A 15,103-nucleotide genomic window follows, 5' to 3' on the forward strand; every position below is an offset into this window, starting at 1 on the left:
GTTTGTGTTATCAGCAAACTTGAAAATCGAGTTGGAGGGGAATTTGGCCACACAGTCACAGGTGTATAAGGAGTGTAATAGGGGGCTGAGAACAAAGCCTTGTGGGGCACCAGTGTTGAAGATGATCATGGCGGAGGTATTGTTGCCTATCCTTACTGATTGTGGTCTGTGAGTTAGCAAGTTCAGGATCCAGTCACAGAAGGAGGAGCGGAAGCCCAGGCCACGGAGTTTGGAGATGAGTTTCGTAGAAACAATGGTATTGAAGGCTGAGTTGTAGTCAATAAATAGGAATCTGACATAGGTGTCCTTGTTATCTAGGTGCTCCAGGGCCAGGGCGATGGCATCCGCTGTGGACCTGTTGCAGCAGTAGGCAAACTGTAGTGGATCTGGGTAATCTGGAAGGCTGGAATTGATTCGTGCCGTGACTAGCCTTTCAAAGCACTTCATAATGATGGATGTCAGAGTCACCAGACAATAGTCATTAAAGCACTCTGCTTGGTTTTTCTTAGGTACCGGGATGATCGTCATCTTTTTGAAGCAGATAGGGACTTCAGAGTGTTGTAAAGAGAGGTTGAAGATGTCTGCGAATACCCAGAATACATGAAGATCTTCTTCCATCAGATCCTGCCAGATTTATGCTTGGCCCTGCACTCTATGACCACACACTTTGGTGGGCACCATCAGGGTATAAGCCACATGGAGACCAGACACCTTCACCTCCCCATCCATCACCTGCAGGAATCAGGCTGGGCTTCCTGATATCCACAGGAAGAATGAGTGTAAGCCAGATACCCAGGGGCATTCACTCATGTAACTCCAAGGATGTGTAGCTGCACAGAGTTTCCTCTGCTTGTACCCTCACCAACTCCGCTGCTGAGGATATTTCTGTCTTGAGCAGGAAGCTCTTCTTAGGCTGCGGCCTCTGGGCCTCAGGCCACCAGAGGATATCCACCAAAATCATCACAAGCATCAGAACATAGCAGTCAACAGGCTGCCTCTGTCCCTGCTGCAGCTTTTGGTGCTGCACAAAGTTATAATGGTAAGGTTAGGAGAGTGAAATGAATCAATCAATCCATCATCTGCAGGAGTCAGGCTGGGCCGACTGGTATCCTTTGGACTCATGGTGAACACTCACTGAAACAACTATATGATGACATCAACAAGTTCTGTCCCACCATCAGACTCACCATGGACTACACTCTGGAACTGGTTGCATTCTTGGATACATGCATCTCCATTAAGCATGGTCACCTCAGCACCTCACTGTACCACAAGCCCATGGATAACCTCACGATGCTCCACTTCTCCAGCTTCCACCCTAAACATGTTAAAGAAGCCATCCCCTATGGACAAGCCCTCCATATGCACAGGATCTGCTCAGATGAGGAGGATCACAACAGACACCTCCATATGCTGAAAGATGCTCTCATAAGAACAGGAAATGGTCCTCCACTCATCGATCAACTGTTCCGACGCGCCACAGCAAAAAACCGCACTGACCTCCTCAGAAGACAAACACGGGACATGGTGGACAGAGTACCCTTCGTCGTCCAGTACTTTCTTGGAGCGGAGAAGCTATGACATCTTCTCCGGAGCCTTCAACATGTCATTGATGAAGATGAACATCTCGCCAGGGCCATCCCCACACCCCCACTTCTTACCTTCAAACAACCGCACAACCTCAAACAGACTATTGTCCGCAGCAAACTACCCAGTCTTCAGGAGAACAATGACCATGACACCACACAACCTGTGCAAGACATGCCAGATCATCGACATGGATGCCACCATCTCACATGAGAACAGCATCCACCAGGTACGTGGTACATACTCTAGCAAATCGGCCAATGTTGTCTACCTGATATGCTGCAGGAAAGGATGTTCTGAGGCATCGTACATTGGGGAGACCAGGCAGACTCTACGACAGCGGATGAATGACACTGCTCGACAATCACCAGGCAAGACTGTTCTCTTCCTGTTGGGAACACTTCAGCAGTCACAGACGTTTGCTCTCTGATCTTTGAGTAAGCGTTCTCCAAGGCGGCCTTCACAACTCACAACAGCACAGAGTCGCTGAGCAGAGACTAATAGCCAAGTTCTGCACACATGAGGACGGCCTCAACCGGCATCTTGTGTTCATGTCACACTATCTGTAACCCCCATGACTTGTCTGGACTTGCAAAATCTAACTAACTGTTCTGTCTGGAGACAGTACACATCTCTTTAAGCTGTACTTAATGCTCTGTCCACTCACATTGTCTGTACCTTTAAGACTTGATTAGCTGCAAACACTCGCATTCTAAACAGTATTTTGTAAAATTGAGTTTGTGTCTTTTTATGCCCTGTTTGTGAACAAAGCTCCCACTCACCTGACGAAGGAGCAGCGCTCCGAAAGTAGTGATGTTTGCTATCAAATAAACCTGTTGGACTTTAACCTGATGTTGTGAAACTTCTTATTGTGTGTATCCCAGTCCAACGCCGGCATCTCCACATCCCATCTGGTATCCACAGGGAGAGTGAGTGTAAGCCAGATACCCAGCAGCATCCACACATGTCACTCCAAGGTGTGTAGCTGCGCAGAGTTCCCTCTGCCTGTGTCCTCACCAACTCTGCTGTTGAGGACATTTCTGCCTTGAGCAGGAGACTCTTGTCAGACTGTGGTCCCTGGGCCTCAGACCACCAGGGAACATTCACCAGAGTCATCACAAGCATTAGAACATAGCAGTCAGCAGGCTGCCTCTGCCCCTGCTGTGGCTTTTAATGCAGCACAAAGTCATAATGGTAAGGTTAGGAGAGTGAAATGAATCAGTATCATCTCTGGTTCACAGGAATGCTATCATTGTAAATAAATTGCTCTTATTGACATTTGTTGGATGAGTGTATGAATACCAACTGAAGGTGTTTTGATTTTGTACTTTGCAATCCTCTTATCTCAAGGTCTAGCCGTCCTCTCACTCTGCGAAAGTGTCTCATTATAAGATTAACAATCATTTGATTTCAATCTCATTGCAATTACTGTCCGGACACCTTGTGTCATTTAAGTCTTTATTAGGAGTGTATGATTGGGAAGTTTTGAATTTTTATCGTTTAATGAACTGCTGTGGTTGAGGGCAGCTCATCAGCATCTGTGTCTCCTCACTATTAGCATCCAAACCCAAGTCATGTACTTTCGGATGAGTCCTAAGCTGGTCCACATCTCACTTGTGGCAATATTTCCACCGTTAGATGGCGTCAAAAGGGTCACTGTTGTTCCTTCATAGGACTTGGCATTTACAGAGTGCTACATTTATGAGCCCCAACCCATATACTGGAGTCTGCATGCATTCCCTTCCAGTAAATGATGTGGTATCCTTTCGACCCTTTTGTTTGTCAGCGCTAAAAGCATCCTTGTTGAAGTACATCTTTCAAGTCCTTGGTCTTCCCTTTGCTTTCTATTGTTTGTCTCTCTCATCCACTTCCTTTCCTCTGCCTTCCATTGTGTACTCTTGCAGTTGCCTCCCCTACACTTGCACAGCTCCCCCCACTGTCAAACTTCAGTCTGTTAGTGTAGAAGGTGCATGAGTTCTACAGCACAGTACTGTCCAGACAGAAAACTGTGTCAGGCACTGACAGCAGCAGACCGCTGCACTCCACAGCCCCAGGTATAGTGGAGATCTGAGCCGATGAAAGGGAAGGATCCCTGAGTCCAGCAGTACAAGGTTCCCCATAGGAGAAACTCAGCACAGAGCTGGAGGGCATGAACCAGTCTGCCCCAGCAGTGTGGTGTTGAGTGCTCACTGGAGCGGCGCACCACAATGGCAGGTGGGCTATGTATGTTGTACTCACCTCAAAGTCATGCGCACACTGAGGTCTGACTTGTGCATACCACTCAATTGCAAACTGGTTTAAGGCTGATGTGATTTCCCGCTGGCATATTGGATTATGGAGTGCTGTTGTTTTAATGAGTATTCATGAGGTGCAAATGAATGTAAATTGCATTCACCTCAGCAGGAAGTGGGAGAACCAATCCACCATTAATCTGCCATGAGGAGATTGCAAACTGTTTTTACATCAGTGTGTTTCCTTTTTTTGGCTTGCGCTGGTTTCTCCACTTCCACCTGTCGCTAAATCTGCTGTGGGCAGGATGGGAGACTCCTGCCCATTGCCTCTATTTTTGAATCAGTGCAGGAATTGATCTCTTTTAACTAAACAAATTACAAATAAAGTTAGGTCCTATAACCTGAGGATTTCTTATTTATTCCCTTTTATTTCTCTCTATAGATATTGCAGAAAGTTTATCCCATGATGTACCAGATTGCAGTATGTTTTATTTTGGATACGCTGATCAACCTCACAAACGAAGTCTGGTCCAACGCAGAAAAGAGTTAAACTGGTATAAGAGGAGCAATTTGAATGTGAATGACATAAAACCAGATGTAGGAACTACAGTGTCTCCTAGATATGGTTTAACAGGTTGGTAATAGCACCTAAAATTGTATGGTGGAAGTGAAAAATCAAGCCTCTCAAAGTCAGTTCACCTTTGTGTAACCATCAATATTATTTCTCTACTTACTCACATCACATCAATTACATCTTAATTGGGATCAGTTACTTCAATGCAATTGTTTCTACACACCACCATCCTACCTATTTATCTTACACATTTACCTTCACCCTAGATTCTCAAAGTCTTCCTGACACTCGTAGTACCCACCAACACCAATGACTAGTCCCCAAACTCCGATAATCCCCTAATCTCTGACTATCCCCTAACTACCCCCCCATTAACTCTCCTTCTGCTTCATGCTTGCCCAACTGATTACACATGCGAACCCACTGACTAACCCCCTGATTACCTGTGCACTGACAATCTCGGCAACATGCCGTACTACACTGGGCCTCGGGAACACTGCACTGCACTGAAGGTCTCAGGAACACACTGCACTGCACTGAAGGTCTCAGGAACACACTGCACTGAGGGCCTTGGGAACACACTGCACTGCACTGAAGGTCTCAGGAACACACTGCACTGAAGGTCTCAGGAACACGCTGCACTGAAGGTCTCAGGAACACACCACTGCGCTGAAGGCCTCAGGAGCACAATGCACTGAGGGCCTTGGGAACACACTGCACTGACAACCTCAGGAACACTCAGTGCAATGCAGAGAGCCTTCGGAACACACTGCAGTGCACTGAGTGCCTTGGGAACACACTGCACTGCATTGTGAGGCCCTCAGGTACACACTGGACTGCACTGGGTGCCTTGGGAACACAGTGCACTACACTGTGAAGGCCTCAGGAACACACTGCACTGCATTGTGAGGGCCTCAGGTACACACTGCACTGCATTGTGAGGGCCTCAGGTACACACTGCACTACACTGTGAGGGCCTCAGGAACACACTGCACTGCACTGTGAGTGCCTCGGGAACAACTGCACTGCACTGAGTGCCTTGGGAACACACTGCACTGCATTGTGAGGGCCTCGGTATCACCTTGCACTGCACTGTGGATCTTAGGAACAAGTTGCAGTAGGCTGTGGGGACATGCAGCGCTGCACTGGCCACTGGGACCATACTGCACTGGTTATTAAGAACATACTGCATTGCACTGAGGGCTTTGGGATCATGTTGCACTGCACTGGGCCTTTGGGTACATGATGCACTGGGTCTTGGAATCTGCTGCGCTGCACTAAGATTGGGAACACGCTTCACTGCACTGGGTCTTGGGAACACGCTCCACTGCGGGCTTCAGGAACATGCTGCACTGCACTGAGGGCTTTAGGACACACTGCACTGCACTGAAGACATCAGGAACACACTAGACTGCACTGAGGGCCTCTGGAACACACTGCACTGAGGGCTTTGGGACACACTACACTGAGGGCCTTAGGAACACAATGCACTGACGGCCTTGGGAACACACTGCACTCAGGGCCTCAGAACACGCAAGACTGAGGGCCTCGGGAACACGCTGCACTCAGGGTCTTGGGAACACACTGCACTGCACTGAGGGCCTCTGGAACACACTGCACTGAGGGCATTGAAAATACACTGCACCAAGGGCCTTGGGACCACACTGCATTGCACTGAGGGCCTCTGGAACACACTGCACTGCACTGAGGGCCTCAGGAACACACTGCACCAAGGGCCTTGGGACCACACTTGCATTGCACTGGGGGCCTCTGGAACACACTGCACTGCACTGAGGGCCTTGGAAATACTCTGCACTGAGGGCCTCAGGAACACACTGCACCGAGGGCCGTGGGAACACACTGCGTTGCACTGAGGGCCTCTGGAACACACTGCATTGCACTGAGGGGCTTGGAAATACACTGCACTGAGGGCCTCGAGAGCACACTGCACTGAGGGCCTCGGGAACACACTGCACTGAGGGCCTCGGGAACACACTGCACTGAGGGCCTCGGGAACACACTGTGCTGAGGGCCTCGGGAACACATTGCACTGAGGGCCTCGGGAACACACTGTGCTGAGGGCCTTGGGAACACACTGCGCTGAGGGCCTCGGGAACACACTGCGCTGAGGGCCTCGGGAACACACTGCGCTGAGGGCCTCGGGAACACACTGCGCTGAGGACATTGGGAACACACTGCACTGAGGGCCTTGGGAACACATTGCACTGCACGAAAACCTCGGGATCACACTGCACTGCACTGAGGTCCTTGGGAACATACTGTACTGAGGACCTTGGGAATACACTGCACTGAGGGCCTTGGGAACACACTACACTGAGGACCTTGGGAACATACTGCACTGAGGGCCTCAGGAACACACTGCGCTGAGGGCCTCAGGAACACACTGCCCTGAGGGCCTCAGGAACACTGCACTGAAGGCCTCGGGAACACACTGCACTGCACTGTGAGGGCATCTGGAACACATTATACTGCACTGAGGCCTTGGGAACAACTGTGCTGCACTGAGGGCTCGGGAACACGTACTGCACTGAGTGCCTCGGTATCACCTTGCACTGCACTGTGGATTTTGGAAACAAGTTGCACTAGGTTGTGGGGACATACTGCACTGCACTGGCCACTGGGAACATGCTGCACTGCACTGGTTATTAAGAACATGCTGCACTGCACTGAGGGCTTTGGGAACATACTCCACTGCACTGGGCCTTGGGTACACGATACACTGGGTCTTGGAAATATACTGTGCTGCACTGAGATTGGGAACATACTGTACAGCACTGGACATCTGGAACATGCTGCACTGTACTGACAGCCTCAGAACACACTTCACTGCACTGGGCTTTGGGAACACGCTCCACTGCACTGGGCCTTGGGAACACACTGCACTGCACCAGACCTCTGGAATGCGTTGCACTGCACTGGGGGCATCGGGAACACACAAGCTTAGGTACTGTAAGAAGCTGAATGTGAGATGCAAACCCATCTTACATTTAAGTGTCTTTGAAAACAGAAGCTTCCAAATTAAATGAAGTGCTTCATTAGAAGGACCTTCCAATTGATTGAAATGAGTGAAAACTGCATACTCTCCACTAATTGTCCCATTGTGTTTCTCAAAAGACTGAATATCTGTGTCAAGGTCACAAACGCTGGAATTCTCTTCCTAACCTCACTGCCTCTCTCCTTTTCCCCTTTAACCTACCTCTTTGGTGAATCTTTTATCCAAATATATCATTCTGCCAGGAACCAAAATTTGACAATGTTCCTGTAATGAATTTTGCAATGTTTCTCACCAAGTGTGCCAAATTCTTGCAAGTTGTTGATGTTAGAAAACCAGCTTGTGAAAACAGATTTTGCATTCATTTTCACTTCTAGTTCCTGCAGAACAGTGATTTTGACTGGAATTTGAATATATCTTATATTTACGCAGGCTATCTGTAATTATTTAGTTAGTTATCCTCCAAGTCACGGGTGGGACACAGGGCCACAACAATATTCCTCCATTGGACCCTGTCTTCTGCCTCACCCCATGTATCTGTAATGCCAGCTTGTATTTAGCCCTGTTTGCTTTGACTCATAAGTTTGCCATACAGGTGATGAATGAAAAGATAAAAATTATAGTTTTGAAAACTGAAATAATTTTGAAATCAAATTGATTACAGCTTCTGAATAGGGCCATTCATTTAAAATGTCATTTTCTTTGTTTTTTTTAGGAATTGGTGCTAGTCCGTATGTTATGAACTGCAATGTGACTGTAGATACGCAGGATCTGAACATTGGTCAGCTAATTGCCAGTGCCGTACGAGGAGCGAACCCTGGTGGCCTTCGAGGCATTCAAGCAATGGCCTTTCCTCATGAGGGCACCGTGGAGATAGCCTGTAATGTGGAGAGCTTTAAAGACAAACCTCCCATGCCAATGACAGAAGAAAGCACAAAATATATTTCTTATTATATTGAGGGGGAAGAACACTTTTACTTTGCTCCAATATCCATAGAGAGGCAGATTAAAAAGTTGGCTGCTAGCTATGGTGTTAAAACAGTTGGTACTGCATTAGTTGGGTTCACTCCAGAACACTGTAAATGCTTGGCAGAACAGGCAATAAGGGAAGGGTATGGAGCGTTCTGGAGGAAGCGTAAGACCATTACTATGTAAGAGAGGCAGAGGTGTGTGATTAATGCCACGAAGCAATCATGTTCAAACTAACCATATCTCTCACTAGACAAATCTCAATACACAGATGAATTTTTTTGTGTCTTATTATTCCTGGAAAATATATGGGAAGTGATTACAATATACGTATGACAGGAAATTAGGTATATCATAGAAATTATTTGAAATAGGAGCAAGTTCTTTTGAGTTGGTAGACAGGCAGTTGTTTTCCAAGATTTTGCCAATGCCACTGTTGACATGACTCATGAGAAAGGATGAAAGTGGTCCTGGACTGTTTTATTCATTCATTTTCTTTTCTAGACGTAATCTTTCTATTACTGAAGACAATGGTCAATGCTTAGTTACACAGAAAACGTAGAAAATAGGTGTAGGAGTAGGCCATTCGGCATTTCGAGCCTACACAGTCATTCAATATGATCTTGGCTGATCATGGGTGATTTTAATCCATCATACAAATAAACCTGTTGGACTTTAAGCTGGTGTTGTGAGACTTCTTTCTGATTTTAATTTGCACATAGGTAGGGCAAATCAAATTAGACATAATGCCGTGGAGGAGGAATTCCTGGAGTGTATATGGGATGGTTTTCTTGATCAATATGTGGAAGAACCAACAAGAGAACAGACCATTTTAGACTGGATATTGTATAATGAGATGGGAATCATTGCCACTCTAGCTGTATGAGACGTCTTGGGGATGAGTGACCATAATATGATAGAATTGTTTGTCAAGTTGGAGAATGAAATAGTTGATTCAGAGACTCAGGTGCTGAATCTTAATACAGGAAACTATGAGGATATGACAGGCATTTCTGTGGTCGCAATCAAGACTCCAGGATGGTATGTTGCCTCCCTGGTGCCAGGGTCAAGGACATCACCGAGAGGTTGCAGGACATTCTTAAGGGGGAGGGTAAGCAGCCAGAAGTCATTGTATACATTGGTACCAATGACGTAAGTAGGACAAGGGATGAGATCCTGAAATGTGAATATAGGGAATTAGGCAGAAGGCTAAAGTGCAAGACCTCCAAAGTAGTAATTTCTGGACTACTACCGCTGCTGTGTGCTAGTGAGAGTCTGAATAAGAAGATTATGCAGATGAATGCGTGGCTTGAGGGCTGGTGCAGGAGGAAGAGATTTAGACATGTGGATCATTGGGATCTCTGCTGGGAAAGGGTTGACCTGCTCAAGAGGGACGGGTTACACCTGAACTGAAGGGGGACTAATATCCTGGTGGGGAGACTTGCTAGAGCCACTTGGGAATGTTTTAACTAGGTTGCTCGGGGGTGGGACCCAAAGCAGTGGGGAGACAGAAGAGAAGGTTGAAGTCAGCACAGAAGTTGAAGAGAACACATTAAATAGTAATGGTAGTATCAGTAATCCTAGTGCTAGACAGATCAGGCAAAAACAGGGCAGAGAGCAAGGGAAGTCTAAATTAAACTTCATTTATTTCAATGCAAAAGGCCTGACAGGCAAGGCAGATGAACTCAGGGTATGGATGGGTATACAGGACTGGGATATTATAGCAATTACTGAAACATTGTTAAGAGAAAGACAGGACTGGTAGCTCAATGTTCAAGGTACAGATGCTATAGGAAAGATAGAACAGGAGGTAAGAGAGGAAGGGGAGTTGCACTTTTGATTAAGGAAGACATCACGGCAGCACTGAGGGGATATATCCCAGGGTTTGCCCACTGAGTCGATATGGATTCAACTGAGAAATAAGAAGAGGGAAATCACTTTGATAGAGTTGTACTATTGGCCCCCAAATAGTCAGTGGGAAATTGAGGAGCAAATATATAAGATTACAGATAGCTCCAAGAAAAATAGAGTGGTAATAGTGGGGGATTTTAACTTTCCGAACATTGACTGGGACAGCCATAGTATTAGAGGCTTGAATGGGGAGAAATTTGTTGAGTGTATTCAGGAGGAATTTCTCATTCAGTATGTGGATGGCCCAACGAGAGAGGGGGCAAAATTTGACCTCTTGGGAAATAATGAAGGGCAGATGACAGAAATATCAGTGAGGGATCACTTATGGACCAGTGACGTTAGTTTTAAGATAGTTATGGAGAATGATCAGTCTGGCCCAAAAGTTAAAATTCTAAATTAAGGCAAGGCCAATTTTGATGGTATCAGGCAGGAACTTTCAAAAGTTATTTGGAAGAGTCTGTGAGAAGCCAAAGGGACGTCTGGTAAGTGGGAAGCTTTCAAAAATATGTTAAGGATTCAGGATAAACACATTCCTCTTAGAGTGAAGGGCAAGGCTGTTTGAAGAAGGGAACCCTGGATAATTTGGGATATTGAGGTCCTGGTCAAGAAGAAGGAGCACATGACATGCATAGGCAGCTGGGATCAACAGGATCCCTTGAAGAGTATTAAGGGTGCAGGAGTAGAGTTAAGAGAGAATCAGGAGGCAAAAAGGGGACACGAGATTGTTTTGGTAGATAAGGCAAAGGAAAATCCAGAGAGCTTCCACCAATACATAAAGGGCAAAAGAATAACTAGGGAGAGAATAGGACCTCTTAATGTGCAGATCCACAAAAGATGGGTGAAATCCTAAGTGAATATTTCTCATCAGTATTTACTGTTGAGAAAGTATATAATGATGTCTTGAGGAGTGTACATATTACAGAGAAGGAGGTGCTGGAAGTCTTAAAGCAGACTGAAAAGATTGACGTTAAGAAAGAGGATGTGTTGGAACTTTTAAATTCTATCAAGATAGATAAGTCGCCAGGACCAGATGGGATGTACACCAGGTTACTGTGGGAGGTGAGGGAAGAGATTGCAGAGCCCCTGGCGATGATCTTTGCATCGTCAATGGAGATGGGAGAGGTTCCAGAAGATTGGAGGTTTGCGGATGTGGTTCCTATTTTCAGGAAAGGGAACAGGGATAGCCCGGGAAATTACTGACCGGTGAGTCTGACCTCAGTGGTTAGTAAGTTGATGGGGAGGATACTGAGGGACAGAATTTATGAACATTTAGAGAAGTTTAGAATGATGAGAAATAGCACGGCTTTGTTAAAGGCAGGTTGTGCCTTATGAGCCTAGTTGAATTCTTTGAAAATGTGACTGAACACATTGATGAAGGAAGAGCGGTGGATGTGGTTTACATGGACTTCAGCAAGGCATTTGATAAGGTCACCCATGCAAGACTTCTTGAAAAGGTGAGAGGGCATGGGATCCAAGGGGCTGTTGCCTTGTTGGATCCAGAACTGGCTTGCCTGCAGAAGGCAGAGAGTGGTTGTGGTTGGGTCTTTTTCTGCATGGAGTTCAGTCACCAGTGGAGTGCCCCAGGGATCTGTTCTAGGACCCTGGCTGTTTGTCATTTTCATAAATGACCTGGATGAGGAAGTGGAGGGATGGGTTAGTAAGTTTGCTGACGATATGAAGGTTGGTGGTGTTGTGGATAGTCTGGAGGGATGTCAGAAGTTGCAGCGAGACACAGGTAGGATGTAAGACTGGGCAGAGAAGTGGCAGATGGACTTCAACGCAGATAAATGTGTAGTGGTCCATTTTGGCTGGTCCAATGGGATGAAGGAGTACAATATCAAGGGTAGGAGTCTTAGCAGTGTTGAGGAGCAGAAAGACCTTGGGGTCCGGGTCCATAGGATTCTTAAACCGGCCTCACAGGTGGAGGATGTGGTCAACAAGACGTATGGTGTGCTAGCCTTCATTAATCGAGGGATTGAGTTTATGAGTTGGGAGGTCATGCTGCAACTTTATAAGACCCTTGTCAGACCCCACTTGGAGTACTGTGCGCAGTTCTGGTCACCTCACTACATGAAGGATGTGGAAGCTATTGAGAGGGTGCAGAGGAGATTTACAAGGATGTTGCCTGGATTGGGAGGCATGCCTTATGAAGGTAGGTTGAGGGAGCTAGGTCTCTTCTCCCTGGAGAGACGAAGGTTGAGGGGCGACCTGATAGAGGTTTATAAGATGTTGAGAGGGATAGATAAGGTGGATTTTCGGAAGCTATTTCCCAGGGCTGAAATGGTCGCTACGAGAGGACACAGGTTTAAGGTGCTGGGGAGCAAGTACAGAGGAGATGTCGGGTAAGATTTTCACTCAGAGGGTGGTGAGTGAGTGGAATCAGCTGCTGTTGGTGGTGGTGGAGGCGAACTCGCTGGGGTCTTTTAAGAGACTTCTGGATGAGTACATGGAACTTAATGGGATTGACAGTTATAGATAGGCCTGGTAGGTATGGATATGATCGGTGCAACTTGTGGGCCGAAGAGCCTGTTTGTTCTGTAGCGTTCTATGTTCTATGAATCAAGGTAAATAAATCCCCATGACCTGATGAAATGTATCCCAGGACACTATGGAAGGCGTGGGAGGAAATTGCACGTCCCCCAGCAGAGATATTTGAATCATCGATAGTCACAGGTGAAGTGCCTTAAATTGGAGGGTGGCAAATATTGTGCCTTTGTTTAGGAAGGGCTGCAGTGAAAAGCCTGGGAACTACAAGCCAGTGAGTTTCATATCTGTAGTGGGTAAGTTGTTTGAAGGTATTTTGAGAAATAGGATCTACAGGCATTTCGAGATGCAAGGACTGATAAGGGACAGTCAGCATGGCTTTGTGAGTGGAAATTCTCACAAATTTGCTTGAGTTTTTTGAAGGGGTAGCCAAGAAGGTAGATGAGGAGAGTGCAGTTGATGTTGTCTACATGAACTTTAGCGAGGTTTCACATGGTAAGTTGTTGCATAAAGTTAAATCTCATGAGATCCAGGGTGAGGTAGCCAAATCAATACAAAATTGGCTTGATGACAGAAGCCAGAGGATGGTTGTAGAGGGTTGTTTTTCAAACTGGAGGCTTGTGATCAGTGGTGTCCCTCAGATATTGGTGTTGGGTCCACTGATATTTGTCATTTGTATTAATGGTTTGGATGAGAATTTAGTTGGCATTTAGAATTTAGTCGGCATTTAGAAGTTAGTCAGTAAGTTAGCAGATGACACCAAGATTGGTGGCATAGTGGACGGTGAAGAAGGTGATCTAGGATTGTAATGGGATCTTGATCAATTGGGCCAATAGGCTGATGAATGGCAGCTGGAGTTTAACTTGGATAAATGTGAGGTGATACATTTTGGTTGATCGAACCAGGGCAGGACTTGCTCAGTTAATAGTAGAGTGTTGGGGAGAGTTCTAGAACAAAGAGATCTAGGGGGAGAAGTTCATAGCTTCTTGAGAATGGATTCACAGGTGGACAGAGTGGTGAAGAAGGCATTCGATATGCTTGGTTTCATTGGTCAGAACATTGAATACAGGAGTTGGGATGTCTTGTTGAAGTTGTACAAGATATTGATGAGGCCACATGGTCAGCTTATTATAGAGAGGATATTGTTAAACTAGAAAGAGTGCAGAGAAGATTTACTAGGATGTTACTGGGACTTGGTGGTTTGAGTTATAAGGAGAAGCTGGATAGACTGGGACATTTTTCTTTGGAGCATAGGAGGCTTAGAAGTGATCTTATAGAGGTCTATAAAATAATGTGGGGTGTAGATCAGCTAAATCGTCAGTATCTTTTCCTAAAGGTAGAAGAGTCTATAACTAGAGTGCATAGATTTAAGATGAGAGGAAAAAGATACAAAAATGTCCAGAGGGGTAATTTTTTCACAAGGAGGGTGGTGAGTGTCTGTAACAAGCTGCCAGAGGTTGTAATAGAGGCGGGTACAACTTTGTCTTTTAAAAAATGTTTAGATAGTCCCATGGGTAAGATGGATGTAGAAGGATATGGGCCAAACACCAACAATTGGGATTAACTTAGGGGTTAAAAAAAGGGGCGGCATGGATAGATTGGACCGAAGGGCATGTTTCCATGTTGTCAAACTCTAAGAGGCCTGAGTTGTCCTTGATAAATTGGGGAGAGTTAGTTAAAGGGATGACAGTGGCTAGGCAATGGCAACCATTCAAGAACACATGGGGTAACTGCAGCATAGAATCATAGAACCCTACAGTGCAGAAGGAGGCCCTTTGGCCCATCGAGTCTGCACTGAACACAATCCTACCCAACCCCTACCCCCATATCCCTACATATTATACCCACTAATCCCTCTAACCTATGCATTCCTGGATAATAAGGGGCAATTTCTTAGCATGGCCGACCAACCTAACCAGCACATCTTTGGACTGTGGGAGGAAACTGGCGTACCCAGAGGAAACCCATGCAGACATGGGGAGAATGTGCAAACTCCACACAGACAGTGACCCAAGCCAGGAATCGAACCCAGAACCCTGGAGCGATGAAGCAGCAGCAGCGCTAACCACTGTGCTACCGTTGTCTATTTCTGTCAGGTGAAAGCAAAATGGGTAAGAGGGCCAATCCATAGCTCACAAAGGAAATTAGAGAGGGTATCCGATCTAAGGAAGAAACATATAGATTGGCCAACATAAGTCTGAGGATTGGGAGGAGTTTAAAATTCAGCAAAGAAGGATCAAGGGATTGATTAAGAAGGGGAAAATACAGTACGAAAGTAAGCTTGCAGGAAACATAAAGACTGACACTATGAGTTTCTATAGATAAGTGAAGAGG

The 15,103-nt window shown here is 46.2% G+C and overlaps 1 protein-coding gene across 6 annotated transcripts in view; it reads left to right on the forward strand.

The window, feature by feature from the left end:
* ftcdnl1 (formiminotransferase cyclodeaminase N-terminal like 1) overlaps positions 1–9,053 on the forward strand; it is a 71,323-nt gene extending 62,270 nt beyond the window's left edge. For 5 of the 6 annotated variants that reach the window (XM_080198768.1, XM_080198773.1, XM_080198772.1 and 2 more), the window contains 2 exons: positions 4,261–4,452; positions 8,121–9,053. In XM_080198768.1, coding sequence (XP_080054894.1) covers positions 4,261–4,452; positions 8,121–8,560 — 632 coding nt within the window. In that variant the 3' untranslated portion in view covers positions 8,561–9,053. Of the gene's footprint in view, positions 1–509; positions 2,399–4,260; positions 4,453–8,120 lie in introns of those variants that run through there. The other variant, XM_080198774.1, reaches the window with a different exon arrangement.
* Positions 9,054–15,103: the final 6,050 nt, after the last annotated feature.

The sequence above is a fragment of the Carcharhinus amblyrhynchos genome, chromosome 11 (assembly GCF_965287045.1).
Source record: "Carcharhinus amblyrhynchos chromosome 11, sCarAmb.v2.hapA, whole genome shotgun sequence".
Taxonomy (NCBI): domain Eukaryota; kingdom Metazoa; phylum Chordata; class Chondrichthyes; order Carcharhiniformes; family Carcharhinidae; genus Carcharhinus; species Carcharhinus amblyrhynchos.